Here is a 25991-nt window from a genome sequence, read left to right as displayed (position 1 = left end):
TGGCGCGATCCCTTGGATGCCTTGGAGGATGAAGGCGAGGCGAGATGCACCTCCGGCTCGGTAGCCTCCTTCGAACGGGAGCCCTCCGATCCCTTCTTCGGTTTGGAGGCCCGCTCGGTACCCTCAGTCCCCGATGACTTATGGGGGCGCTTGGAGGGTTTGTCGGTGGCACTGGGCGGTTTGGAGCCACGGGCCACATCGGAGGTGGTGGAAGGGGTCCCGGCCGGGACACACACCACGCTGGGGACGGCGAGTCTCCCCGATCCCACGCTGGAGACACTTGCCCGAGATGATGAAGGGGGGGCGCCAACAGCGGGACAGAAGAGGACCGCGAACCTCCCTCCTGCACTTTCCCCAGGGCGATCGCCGAAGTGAGCCGGGACTCACGGTTCTTGCGAGCCTGAGAGGAGAGGGATTTGCAGAGCGGGCAGGCCTTGGGGTCGTGGTTCGGGCCCAGGCACAGCAGGCAGGAGGAGTGCGGGTCCTGGACGGGCACCTTGCCCTTGCAGATGTCGCACTTCTTGAAAGCCGCAGGCATTTCCGAAGTCGTCAAATCCGATGGGAGAATCCAAAAGCGAGGTCAACAGTCCGAAGGTCCGAAGTTACCAGGGGCAGGAGACAAAGAATGGTCAAGATACAGTCCGAGGTCAAAAAACGAAAGTGATTCCAAGCAAGCAAAGCAAGCAAAAGTTCCTCTGAAGCAGCTAGCGCGGCGGAAAAAAGGAACTGGGGAAAAGAGCGGGAAGGCAGGGGCCTTATAACGGGTGGGCGGAGTTACCGCCAAAAAGTTTCAATATGTTGCAGAGTTAACTCTGCCCAGTGATTCCAGTAGGTTCCGAGCAGCACTGCGCAGGCGCAGTGAAACCCATTTGTATGATTCGCAGAGACCACGAAGAAGAAGTTTTGTTTCCTGTCAAGAAATGTATGAAAAACCCCTCCAAGTGAAATTATGATGGTTGCAAGTTTCTTTACACTTTGAAATGTGGTGCTGGAGTAGAGTGCTGAGGATACTGTGGACAGCCCAAAAGAAAAACAAATGGGTCCTTGAACAAATTAAGCCTGAAATACCCCTAGAAGCCAAGATGATCAAATTGAGGCTGTTGTACTTTGGCCACAACATAAGGCATGAATCATAGGAAAAGATAATAATGCAAGAAAAGGTTGAGGGTAGAAGAAAAAGAGGAAGACCACATGCCACATGGCTATAGTCAATTAGGGAGTTAACAGGCATGAGCCTGCAAAACTTAAGTAGTGCAATAGAAGACAGGAGGTCTTGGAGATGTCTAATCCATGAGGTTCCCATGAGTCAAGGTCAGCTCAAGGGCAATTCACAACAACAACAGGGGAAAAAATTTCATTGTGACCTATACTGGGCTATTTCATATGGGTAACTTTTATCAAAGCACAGCACATGAAGAAATGTAACATGGTTGCCACTTCCTCCTCCACACATTCCTGTTGAGTTAGGTGCACTGACTCTTTCATCCATCTGACTCTTCCTTGCCCCTTCCATTCATGTGAGCCAGGAATGAAGGAGAATGCACTCCTGGTTCCACTGTCAAGGCCTCAGAGTGTAGCTGATCTGACACCCACAGAAAAGACTCAAACACCCACAAGGAAATGTCTGTGTGCTTAAAGCCCTTTGTCCGTAAGCTTGTCCTTGCCAATATCCATGTCTAATCTGTGAATGTCAGGGGCGAGAACAGCTCTGCAGCCACATTCTGCACATGATGATTCCCTTCCGTTTCCTGGAAGCCAATACCCTTGACACCCACACTTTTCAGTGGTGAAGGAATATTCTTCCTCTTAATGTTAAAGGGGTCTGTGGGAATGAAACTTCATTTAGAGCAGTGGATCTCAACCTTTTCTAGGCCCCACACCTCTAGGAAATGTTTGGCGAATGTTTGCACACCCTACGAAACTAATATCATGTTTGAAGAAGTCTAATTTCTAATTTTTAAACGTCAGATTGAACCACATACAATACCAAATTGAATTTTAAAAATAAATGCATAAAATGCCAGTCTAAAGTGAGCAATAGATTCTAATTTATACAGAAAAAATGGTTAGCTATTGTAAATTGTACAATTCTCTCCTTTTGATTAAATAAACAATGAGACTACTATCTATACAACACAATCACATACAGTGGAGCGTCCTTATCCGTTGGTTTGCCATCCACGGATTTAAGCATCCGTGGACAGCAAGCCCTGTTGTCCCCAATGGTGGCGTGTGCATGCGGCCACACTAGCGGGCATGTACATGCTGCACTGCCTTAAGGGATAACCTTTGGTATCCGTGGAGGGGTCCAGAACGGATCCTCTGTGGATTCCAAGATCTGACTGTACTACTACTTCTCAGTGCACTCTTAGAGTTGGCTGATTCATGACTCATCTCAAGGATGCAAATCTCTCTTTGCTGCAAGCCCTGACATTCCATCTTGCACTCCCTGGAAGTGTAGGTACCCCGGGTTGGGAATGCACACTTTCCACATCTAACCACCCTAGACATTCATATCATTTCCCTTCACATTTTCATGTGTTCTTGAGGAGGAATGGAAAGAAAATTTGAGCAAGCTCAGATATGCTCTGAGGATGTCCTCCCCTCCCAAAGGGGAAAAAAAATACTCCTGCTTTTGGGAGCAAGCTGCAGGACTGCAGTCTGTTGAGGCTAGTGCCTGTGAAGAGCTCATGAAGCCTCAGAAGAAGGCAAAGGCAAACTCCCTCTGAACAAATCTTGCAAAGAAGCCCCTGTGGTAGGTTCACCTTAGTGTTGCCATTAGTTGGAAATGATGTGAATGCTCACAACAACAACAATTATGATCCTATTTTATCATGTTGTCCATTCCATTGCCACTTCAGTGGGTCCAACTATAGAATCAATAATATACAAAATGATTCGGTCATTGGTTTCTTTAATTATACTGGAATAATTTGAACTGTATCACAGCTAAAGCTGGTCCAGTTCCTCAGTGCAATTCTCAGTTTTTCACATATTCTGATTAATGGGTCACATTTGATCAATTCAGGTCAGTCTGATAATGCAGACTTATTGAAACAGACTGGAATCTGGCATACTAATCCTTATTGATACATCTGTTGTTCTGTAAGGGATGTAAAATCTTTCCACCAGGTTATATAACTACCCTTACTATTTTTAGCAACCTAGTACAAGCTGATTCCTAGAGTCAGTGTTGAATGAATAATAATGACCAAATGTATTTAGTGAAGTCCAATATTTGACTGTAACCACACATTAAATATTCAAGATCTGAAGGTACATATTTTTTAGAGAAACTGAATAATTGCGAACAGGATGTTGATATAATGTGAAGCTGTTCTGAATTTTTATTGTAGATGGAACAAAGGGTTTTGATCTTGAATCTGCTTCCAAAAAATTACATTGTCCCAATTTTGTAATTATGATATTTATTCTGCAACTAGATTTAGCAATTTGGGAAGCAAAAGTAGGCAGAATCTACATGAGGTCTGTATCCCAGTCCCACAGCATAGTATTCTGCCCTATCTCGACCCCTTTACTGCCACACATACCTGATTTAATCCAAATTGAAATCAGTTTGGAAAACCACACAGGACTACTATCATGTAGTCACATTGGTACAAGGAGGTATTTCTACTGTGTGCATGTGCTCCCCATATCCATGTATGTCCAGTCACACAACCACAGCAGCCGCAGGGTTGTTGTTGTTCCTGTCATCCACGTATATATTTGCATAATCAAATAGCTCTTCTCTATCTTGGTGATTATCTCAACCTTTGCATGTGCTGCCTCCACCCCCTCTAATTTGTGGTCTCATTTTTTACATTTAAATTCCAAGAAAGTGGGTGACTACTCAGGTGTACTCAGATGTAAATCCTATTGAATTCAGTAGTGATTATTCCTAGGAAAGTGTTATAGTGTTTGCCCCATTAGATCCCCTCACTGCCTCCCAACTGTCATCCTGCTCAAAAGGACATCTAAAGAAGGCACTCAAAATGGATCTCTTCCGTCGGGCTTATCTATCAGATTCTATATAAAGGTTGATGATAATACCCCACTCTTGATTGCGATCACTGACTACTGATAAATTGATTTTAGAGTACTAATAGGAATTGGTAAATTCAATATTAGTGTTTTATTGATTGTATTAATATTCTGTATTAATTGTATTACCTTGTATTATTTTATTGTTGTAATCCCGCCTCGATCTTTGGAGAGGCGGGAGATATAAATAAACTCTGTTGTTGTTGTTGTTGCTATTGGCAAGCAAAGATTCAAAGATCAAAAATTCAAAGCTTTACATATGTGTGGAGTGCAAAAGAAAAAGAAAAAGAAAGAAATGGTGCTGACCTTTCAGGTCCTTTGTAGGCAATCAAGAGCCTGGGCAACACATACACCAACTCCATGCCATCCAGCCACCAGCCAACTCACCCCACGCCAGCTGTGATTCCACCCTTGTCCTAATTCGAGGGTCAAACCACACATTATTTACCTCAAACAGTAGAGTGAACTAGAGGTTTATAAAACTCTCCTTTAAGGACCCCAGTCATCAAAAAGGAGTGTATTCACGTTGGAACGAGAAGCACATTGTGTATTCTAACAGGACTGAGAGTGAGATAAGGACACATTATTACATCAGCCTAAATTATAAAAAATTCTTATTTTGGTGTATTGAGGCTTAACATTACTCTGTTTAACCAAAGAAACAATGTTTTAAAAGTTCTGGTGTTCCAGGGGAGGAAAATTAAGCAACATTTCACACTATATTTTCAAAGCAAAAATCATACCATTTCATAGTTCTGTTAACCAGATTTGGCGGCAGCAGAAAGAAAAATATCACATCAGAGAAACTATTCTGTGTGATGAGCAAGTGCACATGAAAAAGTCCACTGTGTAAAATAACTCAGACCTCAACAATATTCTGTGTCAGTCAGATTCAATCTGTCTGGGTCTACTTACACACATGACTGATGTAGTGGAGGATTAAAAAAATTGAATTGTTATGGTGCTTTGACCATAACCTGGAAGGAAAGCCCTTCAGATGTTGCTAGAACACAACTCCCATCAACCCTTATCGCTGGCCACACTGGCTAGTGCTGTTGGGAGTTGCTATCCAACATTTCGGAGGGTCACGCATTTCCTTCCTCTATCCTACACATCATTTTACACACACTCCAGGTGGTGATGTACTGTAAGATGTGGCCCTCAGATCCCATTACTCTTCAGTGTCCATACTGCAACCATGACAGCATGGTAACATCGTGGATTGTTGATTAAGCTTCACAATGGAAGCAAGCCATTAGACTACAGCATGGCCATTTGTCATGTGGCAGAGTCATCATCCCCAAAGGTTTGTGTTAGCCTACACTTAAGCCTGTTGTTATTAATTGCCTATGGTGAACTTTGGAGCAGCTGACCCACCCACAGTTCATTACCTTAGAAAGGCACAAAGGTTTAGCTTTTGTTGGATCAAGAAACAGGTCCATCATTGGCCCATTGGGAGGAGGCATTAAATTAGGTTTGGGGGAGTAGAAATCAGGAGGAGAGGCATGTGCCTCCTTTTGAGCAGCTGTTTTTAGAGGAGGCCTGGTGGATAACTCAGACCTCAACAATATTCTGTGTCAATCAGATTCAATCTGTCTAGGGCCAACTTACACACATAGTGGAGGATTAAAAATTTGAATTGTTATGGTGCTTTGACCATCTCTCACTACATGCCTCTATGTCTCCATATGGCCTACTCCACAGGGTCATTATGAAGGTAGTCAGAGGAATCCTGTATGACCACTATGTACTGTGTAGCACTGTAACTATGGTGCATTGTAGTGGATTCCGATCAGACCACTGCAAATCCCACTTAATCAGCTGCTGGTATCAATGGAGGTCCATTCCCCTGTTGATCAAGAAGCATCTGCCTGATGTACCCACCCTCTCCCAATCTCTGGCATGACAGGCAGAAAAAGGACCCTGGTTGCAAATTCCCCTCTCACCAGAGATCACTGACACCAGGGAGAGTGGGAACATCAGGCAGGAACTTCTCAACTGACAGAAGAATGGATCCCCATCAGATCTAGAAGCTGCTTACCAGTAAGTGGGGCTTGGGGAACTTGCACGGTTCCTATGTAACCGTAGGAGCCAGCATGACATAGTGGTTTGAGCTTTACTAGGACTCTGGAGACCAGGATTCAAATCCCTGCTCAGCCATGAAAACTCACTGGGTGACCTCAGCCTCAGAAAACATGTAATAAGTTCACCTTAGGCTCATCATAAGTCAGAAACAACATGAAGACATACAACAACAACAACAACAACAAATGTAGCCCCTGCATGCCCCCAATGGTCTGGTTTGTGTATGTTGTAATTATGTCCATTGCATTATTGGCAATCACATTACAGCTTTGCAGCAGTCCCATATTGGTGCCAGGGTGTTTATATGCTGGTGAATGATGCACATTTTCTACCTTAATTTGGAGCACCACAATTTCTTTTTGCTCCGGTTCTTAGCCCCAGAGTATGGCTTCATTTCACTTTTCACCTAGTTTTGCCTCATGCATCATCTAAACAGCCAGGCTTCTAAACAGTTAGAAGCCGTTTTATTTGGCCGGTGCAGATGACCCCTTGCTTTAACTAGTCTGTGCAGGTTTGTTTTTGCAAAAAGTTAAACAAATTCATGTTACCCACTGTCAAAATTTCTCAAAATATCCAGTGGGGGGGAAAGGTCAATTACATGTCTGCATCTTGCAAATATCTGCATCTTTAAAATTATGCAGAACAAGCCTTAGTTCTGAGTTTAGGATGAGAAGTCAGTTTTAACTTTAATTGGATTAAATAAGAGACACTTCTCTGAAAAGTTCTCTCATTCAAACCACATTGCAATGAATTTGCACTGGCACACTCTGGCCCACTTCCCATTTGCTTCTGCTGAATTTGACACTGGACAATTTCCCAGGTAATGTTGTCTTTAGCACTTTGTCCAAAGCAGTTCTACTCAATTCTCATTAGCAACAAAACAACAGGGGCTAGATCCTGTCAGTGACATGCTCAGGAATATGTTCAACTTACACTTAAATGTCTTTTGGGTGGGTGGATACATTGTGAAAGTTAGCATTCTTTTTCATATACCCAATGTCCAAAGCTGGCACCCCCACTAACCCAAAGGGCTCAGTCACATTACACAATCATAGTGCTATTATTTCACTTTAACTGCCATGGTTCCATCCTATGGAATCCTGGGATTTGTAGTTTGGGGAGAGCTGAAAATTCTAAATGCTCCTCCTTAAGAGCCAGCGTGGTGTAGTGGTTTGGGTGTTGAACTGTGCCTCTTGAGACAAGGTTTCGATTCCTCACTTGGCCATGGATGCCCATTGGTTGACCTTGGGTGAGTCACACACTCTCAGCCCCAGAAACCCCTAGGTTCACCTTAGGGTCACCATAATTTGAAAATGACTTGAAAGCACACAGCAACAAAAAACTCCCAATCCCAGGAATCCACATGATGAAACCATGGCAGCTAAAATAAAATCATAGTACTATAATTCTGTAATGTGAATGGGCCAAGTGTTATACTGCAATGACCCCCCCCCCTTCCAGCCATTCTATTGTTCACACAGAACAGAGGAGGATCAGAGAAGTGTCTAGCTATGTTCCCATTAGTGTGAGCAATCGATGACATTGTCCACTGACACCTCCTGGGATCTTGGCTGGAGATCTCCCCCAGTCTGCATCTAACCAAATGCTTCCCTGATCCTCTCCAGCTGTTCACTAGTGATGAAATGGCCAGAGGTGAGGGTCTATGGCAGCGCAACACCGGATTCCTTGGGATGGTGATAGGGCAGGGTGACCAGCTGTCTTAAGCACAAAGGGGAATGAGGCACCATAAAATGTAGAACATTTAAGAAAAATGTGGTCCATTACCAAATAAAATCTAAAAACACTAATATAAATTCATGGAGGACATTTTGTAATGTCTTCTAGACAGAAGGTTGAAATGTAGGACATGTCCAGGAAAATGAGGACATCTGGTCACCCTGTGATAGGATGGCTGTACCACAATTCCACATGTGGAATTCTTATGCTATACTAAACTATGTAGGATCTGAGCTTAAGCTTGTAACATTTTTAATATACGGGGTTCTGGGTTAACAAAAATGGGAGAAAATATGCCACAAGCCTTTAGTTTGGAAAAAAGTTTGTATAATATATACAACATACACACACATACACAAAGGCAGGAGAGGGGACATTTCAACCACAATAAGAATGAAAGGCATCTTCTACCCCACCCACCCATCCAAATACATCAAGCGTTACCTCTTCAAATTCATTAAATTATATAAAAGTTACAAAAAATGTCTACAATTATAAACATAAACTGATAAAATAAAATACAATTTTAATACAAGTATTCAAGATTTGCCTAAATTTATGTTCTACATCATAGTTCTGAGAACTTTGTCTGAATATTACAGTCTTTTCTTTTTGTCCTTTTGCCTGTCGGCAAGTTCTTTATTCAATCAGAATTAATTTTTCTGATTGTCTCCCATCAAATATGCCGTCCAGTCAGAAAGAAAAGGGGCTTGTCTTCTTTGGCATTGGCTGTTTGGAATTCATCTCTTAGTCGGAATTGCCACTCGTCTTCCAATTCTAGCCGGACAACGGTCTGACGCAGGGAATTCCTGTCTTGGCAAATGACACATAAAGTGGCACCTGTGGGGATTACCATTATTGATATTACCACTGTTGTCCGTGGTGGTAGTAGTACTGTCATATATATATATATATATGTTTGTATCACTTTCTGTGCACTCCAAAGCTGGCCTAGAAATGGCTTATGATCGTTAAAGTGTATACAAATAAAAACAATGAACATTTTAAAAAAATAAAATCAACACAATAAGGTCAACATAGAGAGTCAATGTAGAGTTACAAATCCAGCTTACAAATAATAAATCATCTTAATACTGAGGTGGGTGACCGGTAGACTACATATGGCCCAACAGCCCTTTTTGTCCTTCCCTCAATCATGTGGAACATGTGGCCCGGCAGGCACTGTTGGGCTGTAACTCCTATCATCCCTCACTCTCTTGATGATCTAGAGCAGCAATTCTCAACCTGTGGGTTGTGACCCGTTTGGGGGTCGAATGACCCTTTCACAGGGGTTGCCTAAGACCATTGGAAAACACATATTTTCGATTTTCTTAGGAACCAAGACACCGCTCCTCTATGGTTGGGGGTCACCACAACATGAGGAACTGTATTAAAGGGTTGCGGCATTAGGAAGGTTGAGAACTACTGATCTAGCAAGACTATGCGATCCTGACATAAAGTGAAGTGCCATGTACATAGATGATCATATAAAAGAAGATAAATGAATAAATAAAAGAAGGGACTATCACTCAGTGATAGAGTGGATGATTTGCATGCAAAAAGGAACTAATGCAATCAATTAAAGGGATCAGGTAGCAGATGATGGGAATGACCTCAGACCTTGAAGATATGGTGCTAGGCTGATTAGACAATACTGAGCTAGACAGATAATCTAATCTGATATATAAGCCATTCCTCTGTGGACAGTTAAAAAGCAGCCACAGGAACATCTTCTATTGCAGGGATGGAAAACTTGTAGCACCCCAAACTACCAACACCATCATCTCTCAACAGTGGTTATGCCAGCTATGGTTGGTCCCACAACAGTTGGAGGGCTACCCATTCTTTAACCCTACTCTGTTGTTTCAAGATTGTGAGTGGAAGTGATGAGGCCACAAAACTAGACGTTCTCAATATTGTAGCATAGTTATATTTGAAGTAACCAAAAGCCACTATCATAGAGATAGATGTAATGAACTCACATAGAATGACTGCTCTATCTGTTTCTCTGTCTGCCTTCCTCCCGCCTTCTTTTTGGCAAACACATCAACATTCAGACATAGATGGGCCAGCAATGCTCTCTCACCTTTCAGGAAATGGAACTTCTTCAAGAAACTGGCTACCACAAAGGAATCACAAAGGTATAGCAGGAGTCCACTAAATATCATATCAGAACAGCTAACATTCAGAGAATGTGGTCGGGAGCTGACATAGCAAACTGCAATCTGGTAGTAGGATGCAGAGAGAAAGAATAAACAAGGTAAGTCTCCTCTTAGTCCAAAGCACAATTATGCATTTGATGTCTAAAGTAACAAGCCTCATATTTTCTTGGCCAACATACTTTAAAGCAAAAGTATACCCAGAACATGGGGAAATGATATTTTTTTTACTATAATTCCCATAATCTCCCAGCCAGATAGCCAGTTGTAGTGCAAAAAAGTAACTTTTCTAAGCTTTCAGCATACCAGTCCCGAAAGAATAAAATTAAAATGTCCTCCTCCTTACAGAGGCTATTTTTCCAGAAAATATGGCACTAATTATTGTAGTAATTCCCCATAAGGGGATAAATTAATGTTCCTTTTTAGGCAGGAGAATAGGATCCATTAGGGTCAGAAAATACCCCACAGTACAAGAAGTATACATTTATTTATATACTGTATACTTTTTTAAAAAGTTGTTTTAGTTTGTTGTAAAAGAGTGATTTAGCTTGTTCTCCTTTCATTTGCTGTACATCTTTTTGGAGACCCTAATGGATTGAAAGGTGATAAACAAATACATAAGTAAATGAATAGATGATGTTATTTTATCTTATCTTCATTCTAACATATGTTTTCTAACTCTTCTGAAGCTAGAATAGAGTTAGAATACACTTGATCCTGAGACCCATGGACATTTGCATAGCCTACAATAGAACAGAAATCTTTTTAGGGTAAAAAATAACTCACACAATATTACAGTATATCCTTCTTTAAAATCCTAGAGACTGAGGGTTAAATATTCATTTGACAATCTGATATTCTATCTAGAGAAGCCATGCATTCACTCTTTTAAATAATTTAACAAGGCACTGGGAATGACTGTTCTCTTAATTTCAAGCAAGCCTAAGGCTGGATCTACACTTGCTACAATACTCCAGGGTTCCCACAGATATTCTGGCCACAGATTTGCCCTAAATGTCCTCCTTTTGTTGTTGGTTTTTGGCTCTCACAGTGAATATGAGGTCCCTCTTCATTGCCCAGCACAGCTGGTACCAATATCCATCTGGTCAGTCCTCCTTGGCAGCACCTGGCATCTCTGGACTGAGGAGAACAGGGACAAAGGGCAATGGTAGTTCAGGCAAGAACCACTGAATAAGCAGGCAGACACCTCTGTCCCAGGAGGGTCTAGCTCAGAGATTCCTAGGCCAACTGACCACTACACAAAGAACATGTTGATTTAAAAGAGCTTGGTTTATTACCTGTGGTCCTAAATTAAGATAACAGTCCACAGATAGCACCGGGTGGCTATAGTTCTTCACTGAGAGAGGGAAGAAGCGATGACTGTGGTACTGGAGGTATTTTTCAAGCAGCAACTGAGCAGGAGCAGCCAAGAATGTGTGTTTACTGTCTGGGGCACATATATATTGAGCCGGGGCAATAGTAACAGGGTTATCTGAGACCTAAAAGGAAAACATGATTATGTGGTGATAACCAATTTCTTAAAAGTGGAATTTTGTTCTAAAGCTAGCAAAGGAATATAAGCAAAAGCAACCAATAAAAGGATGAATGCAAGTAACAGTATCACAAGATCTCTGATTATGGGGGAAAGGAAACTCAGAGGTTACTGTTCTTAAATTCATGTGCCTACAGCATTTATGGAAGCAGAGAAGACAAGACTCAAAAGGCATTAACAGCACACTGCCAGAAATGGATCAAACATGGCCACAATTTAATTGGTTAGAGCTTATTGGTAGACATACTTGCTGCATGGCCAAGATGTGGAACAAAACACCACCCCATTTCCTCCACCATAGAACTAACAAAAGTGGAGGACCCAGACTTAATTCATTTACACTGATGCTGGAGAGCCCTCTGTCTGGGATGCTTTTATTCTTGCATGGCAGTGGGTTGACTGGATGGCCCTTGGAGTCCCTTCCAAGTCTATGATTCTATCCTATGATCCGTACTCAAAATAATTATATCTCTCACAGAGGGCTCCCCTGTGGTATAAGAGGGGGGTGAGGGAGTGCTCATCCTGCCACTCTGAAGTAAGATACATCCTTGCTTGGACCACACCACCATCACACACAGAGGCTTGTGAAGGCTTTAAATCCTACTATGAAATATTAGAGTTCTCCTGTTCTTATAGGAGGGGCTTTTGAACATTCATTTCTTTAATATGCAAACATCTTTCTGAATTTGAAATATAGAAAGGTGCCCTTAGTTGACATACAGCAGAACACTGTCAAATGTATTTGCATCCAACTTTTTCTTTGGCCTGGAAACTTCCCAAAGCTAAGATAACCTCTGAGACCACTTTAAGTGACCTGGCTCAATGCTAGGGAATCTTAAGAACTGTAGTTTATTGTGGCACCAGAATTCTCTGAAAGGAAAGGCTAAATGTCTACAAAACTAGTTCCCAGAATTCCCTAGCACTGAGCCAGGGCAGTTAAAGAGGTCTCAAACTGGGTTATTTCTGTAGTGTGTTATGGACTTCAGTTAAAGCGCTGTGCTTCTTGATTCCCCATTCTGCATGACTTCCTGGGAATATTGTAGATTGGCAGAACAGCTTATCAAATAATGGAAGAAAACTGATAAATGGTACAGGAGTGCTTTCTGCACTAACGTTACAAGAACCGAATGTCAAGTGTGGAATGACACCTGATAATCAACACAGGACCGCTCCAGAAAATAGCAGCCCTGTGTGAATTGTTATCCTGCTCACCTCCATAATGTTTAGCCAGTCATTACATTTCTTCACATTGATCCTTCCACTATATTCACCATCATAGGCTACAGCTAACAGGCAGGGGGAAATATTTGTAATTTTAACTAAATGTTGTGGGAGGGGAGAGAGAACTTGACACAAGATTGTCACTGTTAGGAGCATAGTGCCTCCCATACTTCCACCCAATGTAAATAATAGCTCAAATGTATAAACTGTAGCTCAAGCTTTGCAGGACACAGGCTCGCCTCTAAAAAAAGGTCTAACATCAGGTCCTTTCACTGAAACAACTTAATGCATAAATGCATTACTTTATCAATAGTAGCAAAGATTCTTTTGCACTCTCACCTTTGACTTAATATGAAAGGATCTTTGTCCACCCACTGCAATTTGCTTCTTCATGACGCTGAACCTATTAAACCTACAAATTAGTAAGCCTGCACTATGGGCACGCAGGTTGAAGTCCACATCATCACACATAAATCTGTTGAGAGAGAGTGGAGCACAGAATTTAAGAAACAATATACATTTATTAACCAATATGTCTCCAACTGCATGGAAAACACAATGCTGGGGATAGTATAAAAATTAAGAACATGTCCCAGTGACAACAGAAAGTAGGTTGACGGATGTCAAACAAACTGGTACAAGTATAAGACCTAGCAGTATTCATTCATTCATTCATTTTATTTATATCCTGCCTATATTCTGAGCATGGGAATAAAGTAAAACAGACTGTATGTTCTGATACAGCTGCTCTGAAACCAAGAGCCAAACTAGCCATGATGTTGATGTTTTATACCAGGGACATCCTCCCAATATAAGCAATGTATTCAGTGGAGCAACTTTGATCAGGACCGCAGCAGGGCATGAAAGAATTAATCCTCCAAATGCTGTGATTCTGATCTTTATCAGCTTCCCTAAGGCCTACATTTTTAAAAATGCACATGTTAACTGCAGATTTGCATATGAAGTCATGCCTAATGTAGCCCTCAAACCAGTGAAAGGTTCCTCTGGCCTTTAGGCATAATCTAGCCTCCTGGAGGTCCACATCTGGCTAACCAGAGGTTCTCTATCCAAAGCACTTCCCCAACTATGTAAATGGAGCAGGTGTTCCTGTCATCTCTTATCAGAGAACACAGGGCCTAAACCAAAAGAAGAACAGGAGAATCTTGCAGCTCTTTAGATCTAACAAGTATATATGGTCTATTGCAATCATACGTTTCCCTCAGCAGATCTGGCTAACCTGTTCTGGTTATACTGCACGTTCTGTGTGAGGTCTACATTCAGTATGACAAAGTCATGAACGTGGCAACAAGAGAAAGGCTCCTTGAGTTCTCCACTATTGGTTTTACTTGACCACTTCCTCATCCCAATCAAGGCATAGTGGGTGACATTAGGCGTAGATTCAATATGCTGAAGAATTTGCTTCAGGGAAATGTTCCTTTCTGTCCAAGTGTATTCGCTGCAAAAGAATTGGGGAAATAATTAGGAACTAAATAATTCAAAACAAAGTTTATACTACCTCCAAAGAAATGATCCCTTACTTTTTCCTGTCCCCAGGACAATCAATTTCTACGGTGTTCCACATTACGCAGGAATCATCAGAAATGATAATGAAAGGCCAGATATCTTGGGGTTTAATCCCTAGCTCCTCTTGCCGATTTCGCTCAAGCTCCAGATTATGATAAGATAGCTCTTTTATCAGGAAGTGAGCAGCACCTAAAACCAAAGCAAATCAAAGAAGTCTTTGAATGTAGTGGAAAAACTGGGCACTTCAATTCATCTAAAATTCTTGGTTATATAAACAAATATCTCCCTTCCCCTACACCACATTCAATATACATATAATTGCTGGATTGTCCGCCAATTAAGGAACATTTAGTTGATAAATAACTTCTCTGTTCATGAATTCATGAATAAATCAAATTGAATATCTGCACACTAACAAAACCTCAGAATAGGTATCTTTTAACATTCTGAAGGAATTCTGAAGGAAATGAGAGGTAAAGTGCACTGGGATGCAGATGCTTGGCCTCTAAGAGAGTGTTCCAGGACCTACAGGATCTCCTTTGCCCAATGTCCAAACAGTTCTGCCTCCCTAACTTGCTGATGTTGAAACTCTAATATCAGGAAACACAAGGATGGGGGTGGATGGAACAAGGGAGGTTTGGGATCTAATGATCTTAACCATTAGCCACAGTTTTAGTTAATTAGCACATTCATCCAGTCAATTCAAACTTGCTGCCTTATTTCATTCATACCAGTTACTATTCCAGCATATACCTACCTACTCCAGCACTGTTGAAAATGCTTGGCAGAACAAGCATGATGTGATTGGGCCAATATTTTTTATAGATTGCCATTTCATATTCTTTGACAACCAGAACATGCAAATGGCTGGCCCCATCCATCGCATGGTATAGATTAAAAAGTCCATGTTCATGGCGTCCAGTTGTAGGAGTAAAAGTAGGGCTCTTTATGTAGTCATTATTCTGCAAAATTAGGAATCTCTGTGTTATTAAGTTCATTAATATAAGCAGGCAGGCCAGGTGAGAGAATGGGGTAAATAACACAATGAATGAACTGGTCCAGTTTTAATGAAGTTGATGTACTTCTGTCAGTTTTACTAGAAAGTGGCTTTGCTGCTATCTAAAGATTTCAACACAAGTATTTGAAATGTTTTAAAAGAACAAAATTGCTTTGATTACCCCAATATTAACAAAAGAGTGACCACTGCCAACAGTTCATATTAATAACAGTGGAAACAGAAATAGAGCCAAAACTAAATGAATAAGACAAGGGCAAGCACCAATGTATCAGAATATGTTAGAGGTGAGCAATCTCATAAAAACAAGGGATAATGGTAAAGATGGGGAAAATGCTATTATTTTTATCCTAGCCAAAAAAATAAATAAAAAGGATGGGGATCCTAACCCTTAGGAAACCCAGTCAAGAAGAATAACAGAGAGGATGTTATATACGATTTTTGCCCAACATTCACACATCCTTCAGCATTTCAACACATTTTTCTCTGCAGAAATACACACTGATTTTCTTCCTGAAAAGTATAGTGATTAGTGCCACGCACTCCCACCAAAATTTCTGTAGACACTCCCCTGTCCCCCCAAAAATGGTTTCCAATACAAAATTGCTGGGGTTTCTGCAAAAACCCAGCAATTCTGAACAAAAAAAGAGTGTGCCTTCCTGGAAACTTTGTTTTTGTACAAAATTGTTTTCCTCCCATGAAAACTCACAATTTTCATGCAAAACCCCACATGTATTTCTGCAGTGAAATCTGAAAAACATTTCAAGGTGTGCAAAAACTGAATAACAACTGCAGAAACAGTTATTTTTTTCTACGGCAGGGAGAAAAGTGGAAAAAAAATAAAACAACACCAAATGTGAGGACAAAACTGTTGAATATTGATATACATAGTTGACAGTGACTAAGGGGAATAAGGAGCGTTCCCCATAAAAGGTATGAAGTGGAAAGAAGAGTTTCTTCCCTGGGGCATACTGGCATTCCTAGTGGTAACATTTTATACATGAATAAAATAAGGTAGAAAATTCAGAAAGTTGGTTGTAAGAAGAATGAATGAAATGAAGGATGTGTTTTTAAGAAAGATGCATGTAATATGATTTAAATTCTTCCACAATTGAGCAAGTGGTAGTATGATGAATGGTAACCAGAGTATCATCCTATTACTCAGTCATGGATGACATCCACCTGTCATTAGTTTTTTATTCTAAGTAACCTTCCAAACTCTATGACGTAGATCTAGTGATGTGATAAACCTAAAATGTGTACATTTATGGAGATATCTGTCCCTTTAGAGACAGTGTGGTGTAGTGGTTTGGGTGATGGACTAGGACTCTGGAGACCAGGGTTCAAATACCCACTCAGCCATGGAAGTCCACTGGATGATTTTGTACAAGTTCAGCCTCAGATACAGTGATAAATTTTAAATCCTTTCTAAACAAATCTTGCCAAGAAAACATGGTGTTAGAGTCACCTCAGAGTTGTCATAAGTCAGAAATAACTTGAAGGCATACAGCAACAAAACTTCTGTCCCAATGGTGATCTAAGAAGTGGTCCAAAGAGATAAACAGGTTGCCTGGGTGATCCATAGACTGTCTTTGCACCAAAGACACTATATGGAAATAAATAATCCACTTCTATTATAATTGGGAATCAGAATCAAAACAAGGAAGGCCATTCATATTCTGTAAAATGGCAAAAAGGATCTATACACATCTCATATTCTTTGTTATCTACCTTATCTGTAACAAGAGGCAATCTCATACTCTCCAGCTGTCTTCCTGGATGGCTAAAGACAAAATGGTGTTCCTTCGACTTGGGGATGATAAAGTGAAGCTGAATCTCCTCTCCAAGCATCGAATAGGAAAAGGCGAAAGCATGCAAGGTGGATTCATAAAGCTGAGGAAGAAGAATCATAACAGTAAAACCAGGGGCAGCCCCATATATTTTGTTCTCTGATACAAAAAACCAAGAAGATATCCTGCCCCCAAGAAAGTACATTCAGCTGACTGGACTACTGAACAACTGGCAATGGGACCCATTGCTCCTGACTGCAGAAAAGTAGGGAGCCCAGGGCTGGCAGAATAGCACACACAATTATGTGCTCCAAAAACTCAAGCACTGAGAGCTATCCAACTCTGCCTAATGTTAGAGCCAGCTCACATATACTCTGGCTCTGTTTTACCAGCTGTGATATTGATGCATGCCTAATAGCTATTAAAGCAATGATGAAAGAAAAGACCACAGGCCATAAACAAAATGCATTCATCAATACAGACATTATGCTTCAGCTTGAAACAAGCCTTAATGGGCACAGAGGGAAACATTTATTTAGAAATTAGTGGCTATTTGTGGTGATGTATGTAGAACAGAGGCTCAGCAAGTATAAGGTCAGACATTATCATGACAGTCATAAGGCACTCTGTGGCCAGCATGGCTACCCCAAATGGTTTTTTTTTTGTTTTTTGTTTTTGTTTTTTGTTTTTGTTTTGTTTTTGGTTGTCAAGATAGCACATCATTAATGCAAAAGGGGAACTGTAAAAAAGAGAACCAGTGGGCTGGGACCCCACTACTCGAGGTTTTTCCCTCAACAAAGGTAAAACAAAATTTCTTCTAAAATTGGGACTGGATTGGCATGTTTTACTTCAACACCATCAAACCTTTTCCTGATGCAAGCATGAAGATTTCTTGATAAATTCAATGTCCTCTACTTAACAAAAGAGCCCTGGACCTCACAAAGGATGGAGACATGTTGGAATGCAAAGAAGAATCTCTTTTGTTTTGCAAATAAATATTAAATTTCCTGGACTTTGAGAATCTCCCAGTGACTACAATGCCACTTTTTCCAAGCTCAAATGTAAGGCTCTGAAACTGAACTAGCACTGGAATAACCTGGCCTCATATTCACCCGGAACCATAAATCCCACTGGATGACATTGGGACAGCCATGGATAGCTTAAAAAAAACCCCTAACATCTCATAAAGTACTGCTGCAGAAATGCTATTAGGACAGGACTTTGAGGGCAGGTACCCAGAGACCTCCTCAGCAGAATGCGCAGGAGGTATCCCAAATGCAGCAGAGCTGGCTTACCATATTTAGATGTTAGCAAAATGATACACACTGCCATCTAAATAGTCCTTCCATACATAAACATACCATGTGACCATTAAGTCCAGACAGTGATAAATTTTAAAATACTAGACCTCATCTTGACAGTGTATAGGACAATATCACCAAGGAAAGCCCAAAACCACAAGTGGCTGGGTTGAATGATATAATGTGTGATCCCAGTGAAGAGGAAGACTATTAGAAATTATCTTCCTCTCCACTGGGATCAGGTCTTTTTCAAATTGACCACTGAAGACCAAACCACCTCCAAATATTTTGGATTACAACAGGGCTAGTGCACAACAATATACTGAGAAGATCCATTCCCCTCCAGCTACTATTGTGGAATCCAGCTAAATTCACAGGGTAGAGGTAAACCAAAGAGGTGGTGATGGTAGATGATGTGATAGTCCCCGCTAATCAAAAAGTCTTGGGGCTTCAACCCCGAAAGCCTTGGGTTTACTACATCGCTGAATCTAGAGTTTTGTTCTTTACCTTCAAGTTGTTTCCAACTTTAGGCAATTCTAAGACAAACTTGTCATGTGGTTTTCTTGGCAAGATTTGTTCAGAGGAGGTTTGCCATGGTCTTCCCCTGAGGCTGAGAGCATATGACTTGCCCAAGGTCACCCAATGGGTTTCCATGGCTGAGCTGGGAAGTGAACCCTGGTCTCCAAAGTCATAGTCCAACACTCAAATCGCTATGCCACACTGGCTCTTTGAGTCCAGAGTATCTTAAATATAATTACTAGGCCTCTGTAAGGATAAAATGGGATGGGAGAGAAGGACCACCTATGCTGTTTGACTCAAACTCCTTTGGAAAAGGCAGAATAATTAAAAACACACACACACAAATATGCCACTACTCCACCATAGTAAATAATACATAAAATCCATTCATTCTAATGGCTCAAAACAGTCAATCAATACTTCCAGATAGACAATTCCCAGCAATACCAATCAAACAGCAGGATAGAAATGAGGGTTGCCAGAGTGAAAACTTGTACCTTCAATGATACCTTTAATGCAGTGGTCCCCAAACTGTGCCCTTTAAGAGATTTTGGACTTCAGCTCCCAGAAGCTTCAGCCATGTTGGCGAATAGTCTGGGATTCCGGAAGCTGAAAATCCAAAATCCCTTAAAGGGCACAGTTTGGGGACCACTGCTTTAATGGAAGTGGGAATTTCAACACTGTTGAAACACAACCATTAAAACTACAGGAACTGTCTCCAGTTTTCAATGTGTCAACCCTAACAGAAAGACTTTTCATCATTAGTCACACTGCAAATGTATACATGCCTACTCAAAAGAAGAAGAAAAATCCAGCTGAGTAGGATTACAGCCTAAATAAACATACTGCCCCAGTCTGCTCTACTTACATCCCTGTGTGCATGGCTCTGTCCAACTCTTTCCACACAAAGCATGCACATTCCCAGTGCAAGCTTTATTGTTTTCTGCAGTATTTGAACTTTTTTGGGTGGTGCTGGATTTGTTTTTTAAAGGTCACATAAGTCTTACCTGGTACCTGGGGTTAAAGCCCATATACTGATGACACTGTTCACAATGATGATAAGTGTTGTAAGCAGCGTATTTTGATAACCTCATCCGAGTTGTCTGGCGATGCATATACAAGTCCTCTTGCTTTCTGTTTGTTGATCTATCTGTATAATTTGTTTTTACTGTATCAGTTAAGTTTGCACTGATCAATACAAAGAGGTTATTGTCCTCCAGAGAAACTATAGTTAGTGCAATCAAAAGTGCCCCCTCCCTTGTAATTTTTTCATGCGATTGGAGACACAGTACTCATTCTTATTACCATCTAAATACTACTGCCACCATCTAGTGGTGATAATAATAATATTGACAAGCTCTGCTCAGAGCTCAGGAGACATTACTCACATTTTAGCACACAAATTTTATAATCTGAATAAAAATACATTAATCATTTTTATTCAGACTACAGTTTCTACTTGGCTTATACTGTAAGGGATATACTTTTGAGGGTTAAAAAGCATGACCTTTATGTGGACTGAACAAAGCTCTTATTTTGGAGTGTGGAGTGATGAGAGGGACATATATATCATGAATATAACCTAGTCTGAGATTCAGTTTACTTTGAATTTTAATCATAATTGTCAAGCATTTTTGATATAATTGAAACAGATCCAGGATTGTTGATGCATGCCAAAAGAAAAGGAAAAGGAAAAGGAAAAGGAAAGGAAAAAGAAACTAAAATGAGGATCTTCATAAAATCCATTACATATGTATGCAGAATGTGGAAAATATTATTTTAACTGAGAAATCCATGGCTAAATTAACTGAAACAATGCTTTTATTTGTTTTTTTCCAGTAAAAAAACCATCTTCTTAATAGCCAGTTCTCAGAGCTAGCTTCTAGAAGACATTACTTCAGTTTAATGCACAAGTGTTATAGTCGGAGCTACAGATACAGCAATCATTTTTTTTTTTTTTTAGATTATATCATCAGTGTCCAGATTACAGCTCAGCAATCCTGTGCACATGTGTGCTTTTGGCAGTTTAAATCAGTCACTGCTCTTTCTTTTCTTAGTTCCAGCCATGTGCAGATGCAGAATTAGGAGGGCTAGACCAGAAGTGGGGAAAGTGTGGGCCTCATAGCCATTTTTAAGGATCCAAGGACAGCTGACATTTCCCAGAAAAGTGCACCATGGAGATCATGAAGGACTATTTTTAGTCTTCTCAAAAATCCCCCCTGCACCAAAATTAAAAGAAAAAAAATCAGTAGTGGATTGGCCAACAAGATCAGCACCATCTCAGGCCTTGAGATATTAGAACCAAAATCTGAGAAGAAAGGGCTGTTGGTGTCATAGGATGTGGGCTCTGGCGATGTTACATGGTTACATTAAGCATCAACTGCAGTTGCACAGAGTTCACTATTCAAATGAATATACTGTTTAACTGAGGAAACACACTTTTTGAGACAGTTCTCTTACCCTGAGATTTGTTCCCTTTGCTTGTGAACTAGAGAAGAGAGGCTACACCTTGAGATATGGCAACCCTAGTGGCAAGTGGTACAGTAGGGAATGGTCTTCCAAGGTCCACTGGAGACCACTGGGGCCCCAGCCTTTGCAGCTGCTCACCCCAGGGCTGGGTGGCTTTGTCAGACTTATTCATGCTGAGAATACTTTTTAAAGGTCATACTTTTTCCATCCGATTTCCACATGAGCTTATAATTTTAAAAAAAATAAGAGCCAAAACTTCACAGAAATTAACAGTTCCTTATGACACTTTTTCTACCGTATAACTTTTCTGTGGATTTTTTAAAAACATATTTATATGCTCTCCAGTTACTTCATATTACTGTAATGCAGTTTTGTGTCAATATTTTTTCAAAATTTTACACATTTACGCACAATTGTTCTGCTACATGCATTGTTCATAATTACTATTTTCCTAATTACTTGATTCCAAATATAAATTTGCCATGCTCACAATTCCAATCAAATACCAACACCAGCAGAAAATACAAGAAAACAAATGAAAATTCTGACCTTCGCTCTTTGTTTTCTGGCTTCTTGAACAAATGAGACTCGCATCCTCATATTTTGGGTCATGGATAGTATAGTCAAAAGGAATCTTTTTAAATGTGTCTAGATCAGGCCATGCATCTCCTGGCTGGTGGTAACATGGATCTGACTCTCTTTTAAGCTCTGTAGCATTGGAAGTGAAAGAAAGTTTACAAGATATTAAGACACAAATAGATGATGCAGCATAAGCTGGATTTTGTGTGCAGTAACAGGAAAACCATGGACTGCCAAAAAGACAAATAAATTGGTACTGGAGCAAATCATGCCTGAGAAAGAAGTCAGGATGACTAAAATGTGTCTATCATACTTTGGACATATCATGAGAAGATATCACTGGAAATAGTGATAATTCTCAGTAAAGTCGAAAAGAGGGTGGAAAGAGAAAGACATTGTTACAGGTGGGTTGACTCAATGAAGGAAGCAATGGTTCTGAGTTTGCAAGATCTGATCAGGGCTGTAGATAACTGGGGAACCTATCACACAGAGCTTTACCATGGGCCAAAGGTTCCTGGAGCGTTTCTGAAGCACAAAGTCTATGAAGTGTTCATGGATCACTTTTGAATAACAGAAGATCCCGTTATTAAAAAAATGGCTGCTCCACAAACACTTCGTTGACGGGAGAGAAGTGGGACGCCTCAATGATGTTTTAGAAGCATGATGCTCTACCACACCTTTGCACTTCAGGAAGGCTCCAGGAACCTTTTGCCAATGTTTTACCAATGGTAAGTGCCTCCGTGTGATAATCCCCTAGGTCTCTTGTAGGTCTCTCATTCACAGGGTCACCATAATATGAAACCAACTTGATGACACATAATAAGAGCAAGGAAACATAGTGCAAGTGGACTTCTGAACATGCAAGAGAACTGTCCATTTCTCTCCTCCTCTTCACAATCACTGCTCTCCGACTTCCATCTGCTATATATAACCCCCCAACTTCCTTGAGCCACCAGATGACTATGGGGTATATGTAAATTGCTCCTTCCCTATTTCACTGACTGGAGCCATTCCATCAGCAGGAGATTAATGGGTTACAACTCTTAAGAATGCACACAAGCTCAAAATGGAAAGTAAAAAGCAATGCATAGTAAAATGCTCAACTATGGGGAAAAATCATTTTTTTAAAAGGGGGAAGATTGTAAAGGGTCTCCATTAGATAAAAAGCATAAAAGTCAGTTGTTAATTAACCAAAGAACTAAAGATAGCTGCCCAAAGGAAAGAGTTCTACATGAAGAACATACCAGTATTGATCTCCTCCTCGTTATAAACATCTACTTCAGTCAATCGAATTAGCATTCTGGACAAGATACTGAGGAACTGTAAGTAAGCACCTGTCTTCCCTATCTGTAAAAAAGCCAACAACAACAGACACTTAAGAATATTTTTGCGTTTTGTTTTGGAAAACTTTAATTTAATAGGCCAATGCTGCCTAATTTCAAAGTCTATCCCTGACATTCATTCCCTCTATATTTCCATTCCTGGTACTCAGAAATGCTCCATTTTTTTACTTTCTTAAAACTTTTATGCTGGTGCTATGTAAAGCCATATTTGGTTATAACCTTTATAGTGGGAATATGTAAGGCCATATATATAGGAGATATAGTGTTACCAGGGTGGAAATGAATTATAAGGGAAGATGAGACCGATGCATAATATCTATCTCGCCTTCCATTCACCCTGTTAACCCAAAAGAACCGAGGGTCATCCCAACCATACCACAGACCCTTACCTTGCTCCTTTGTAATGTCAGGTCGGTGAGGAATAAATCTCACATAATCTATGATTTATTAAAGGAGGAAAATGCCGACCTGGCCTGTTTTACGAAAACCTTGCTGAGGAAGGACAATAGTGTGACCTGGGCTAAAGCCCTCCCAGCCAGGTATGCCGTCAAGGAGCAGGTTAGGGGAAGGGGGGGTTGCCTTGGTCCTATCTGGAAAACAGATCACATTGAGTGTATTTACCTGACCCTGAAGGCTAGGGACAGTCTGGTGGTATACCGTCCACCCCGTTGCCTAACAGACTCCCTGGCTGAGCTGACACAGCTGGTCTCAGAGCTAGTGTTGGAGTCTCCCAGGCTTCTTGTCCTGAGGGACCTCAACATCCCCTTCAAGGCTGGCTCATAAGATCTGGCAAGTGCAGCTCGGCCTGTCCCAATTAGTCTCGGGTCCCACACATTCTGCTGGTAATCATTTTGAGTTTGTAAATATCGATGAAGTGGACAAGATTCTTGGAAGTGTTAGGAAGACGACATGCCCATCATGGTTGACCACCCAGGGAGGAGAAGCAACAAAACACTATTACAATCCATAATTAATGCATCCCTCAGGGAGAGAAGATTTCCATCAAAATTAAAGCAGGCAATTCTCAGACCACTTCTTAAAAAGCCCCTCCCTGGATCCCCTGGTGAGAAATAATTACAGATCGGTCTCCCTTTTAGCATTCTTGGGCAAAGTGATCGAGAGGGCAGTTGCCTTCCAGCTCCAGGTTGTCTTAGATGAAGTCGATTATCTAGACCCATTTCAAACCGGCTTCAGGGCAGGATACAGAGTTGAGACTGCCATGGTCGCCTTAGTCGATGATCTCCGTCTGGGCATCAACAGGGGAAGTGTGGCCCTGTTGGTGCTCTTGGACATCTCAGCGGCATTCGATAGCATAGAACATGGTATCCTTCTGGAACGCCTGAGAGAGTTAGGTATTGGGGGCACTGTGCTCCAGTGGCTCTGTTTCTACCTCTCAGGCACATTCCAGATGGTGATGCTGGGAGACGGTTGCTCCTCTAAAAGAGAACTGACATCTGGCGTCCCTCAGGGCGCCATTCTGTCTCCCATGCTCTTTAACATTTACATAAAGCCACTGGGTGAGATCATCCGGAGACATGGGGTGCAGTGTTATCAGTACGCTGATGACACCCAAATCTATTTTTCTATTTCTCCGACTCTTGTAGTGACTAAAGATAGCATCTCTCCCCTGGATGCCTGCCTTGGGCCGGTAATGGGCTGGATGAGGGGAAACAAACTCAAGCTGAATCCAGAGAAAATGGAGGTACTCACGATAGGTACTTTAAGTCCAGGGATGGAGATTTGTCAACCAGTCCTGGATGGGGTCACACTTCCCCTAAAGGACAAAGTTCGCAGTTTGGGAGTACTCCTGGATCCGTCTCTGCAGTTGTCATCTCAAATAGATGCGACGTCCAGGAGTGCTTGGTATCAGTTTCGGTTAATATGCCAACTGCGTCCCTACCTGGACTGAAAGGACCTTGAAGCAGTGGTACTTGCACTGGTAATCTCTCATTCAGACTTCTGTTATGCGCTCTACTTGGGGCTACCCTTGTACCAAGTTTGGAAACTTCAAATGGTCCAAAATGCGGCAGCCAGATTGGTCACCGGCACATCTAAGTTTGACCATGTAACACCCATGTTAAAATCTCTTCACTGGCTGCCAATTAGCTTCCGGGCGCAATATAAGATGTTGGTCATCACCTTTAAAGACCTACATGGCTCGGGCCAGAGTTACTTGCGGGAACGCCTCTCCCTACATAATCCACCCCCCACTCTCAGAACATCAGGGAAATACCTATTGAAACATCATAATACTAGGTTAACAACAACCTCCCATAGTTTGAGTGTTTAGAGCTGCAGTTCCAAAATTATGGAATAGACTACCGGAAGAGATCCGTCTCATCAATACCTTAGAGGCCATTAAGAAGGCACTCAAAACAGATCTCTTCCGGTGTGGGCTTATCCATCGGATTCCATATAAAAGCTTATGATGATGTTCCACTCTCGAGTATGATTAGTGGCTACTGATGAACTGTTTTTAGAGACTAATAGGAATGTGGTAAATTCAGTATTAGTATTTTATCAATTGTATCTGTATTATTGTATTATTGTATTGATGTAATCCCACCTCGATTCTTGGGAGAGGCAGGAAATATAAATAAACTATTATTATTATTATTATTATTATTATTATTATTATTATTATTATTATTAT

At 41.1% G+C, this 25991-nt stretch overlaps 1 protein-coding gene across 3 annotated transcripts in view; it reads right to left on the bottom strand.

Moving 5' to 3' along the window:
- Window positions 1–8176: 8176 nt before the first annotated feature.
- Window positions 8177–25991, bottom strand: part of GREB1 (growth regulating estrogen receptor binding 1) — a 103698-nt gene continuing 85883 nt past the window's right edge. For 2 of the 3 annotated variants that reach the window (XM_042446657.1, XM_042446659.1), the window contains 11 exons: window positions 23240–23342; window positions 21966–22124; window positions 19955–20097; window positions 17069–17230; window positions 15080–15284; window positions 14337–14511; window positions 14036–14254; window positions 13138–13273; window positions 11324–11524; window positions 9953–10091; window positions 8177–8706 (listed from right to left, as the gene is read on the bottom strand). In XM_042446657.1, coding sequence (XP_042302591.1) covers window positions 8543–8706; window positions 9953–10091; window positions 11324–11524; window positions 13138–13273; window positions 14036–14254; window positions 14337–14511; window positions 15080–15284; window positions 17069–17230; window positions 19955–20097; window positions 21966–22124; window positions 23240–23342 — 1806 coding nt within the window. In that variant the 3' untranslated portion in view covers window positions 8177–8542. The remainder of the gene's footprint in view (window positions 8707–9952; window positions 10092–11323; window positions 11525–13137; window positions 13274–14035; window positions 14255–14336; window positions 14512–15079; window positions 15285–17068; window positions 17231–19954; window positions 20098–21965; window positions 22125–23239; window positions 23343–25991) is intronic. The other variant, XM_042446658.1, reaches the window with a different exon arrangement.

The sequence above is a fragment of the Sceloporus undulatus genome, chromosome 1, assembly GCF_019175285.1.
Source record: "Sceloporus undulatus isolate JIND9_A2432 ecotype Alabama chromosome 1, SceUnd_v1.1, whole genome shotgun sequence".
Lineage (NCBI taxonomy): Eukaryota > Metazoa > Chordata > Lepidosauria > Squamata > Phrynosomatidae > Sceloporus > Sceloporus undulatus.
Note: the sequence above shows the minus strand (reverse complement) of the source record. Positions and strands in the feature narration are given on the sequence as shown.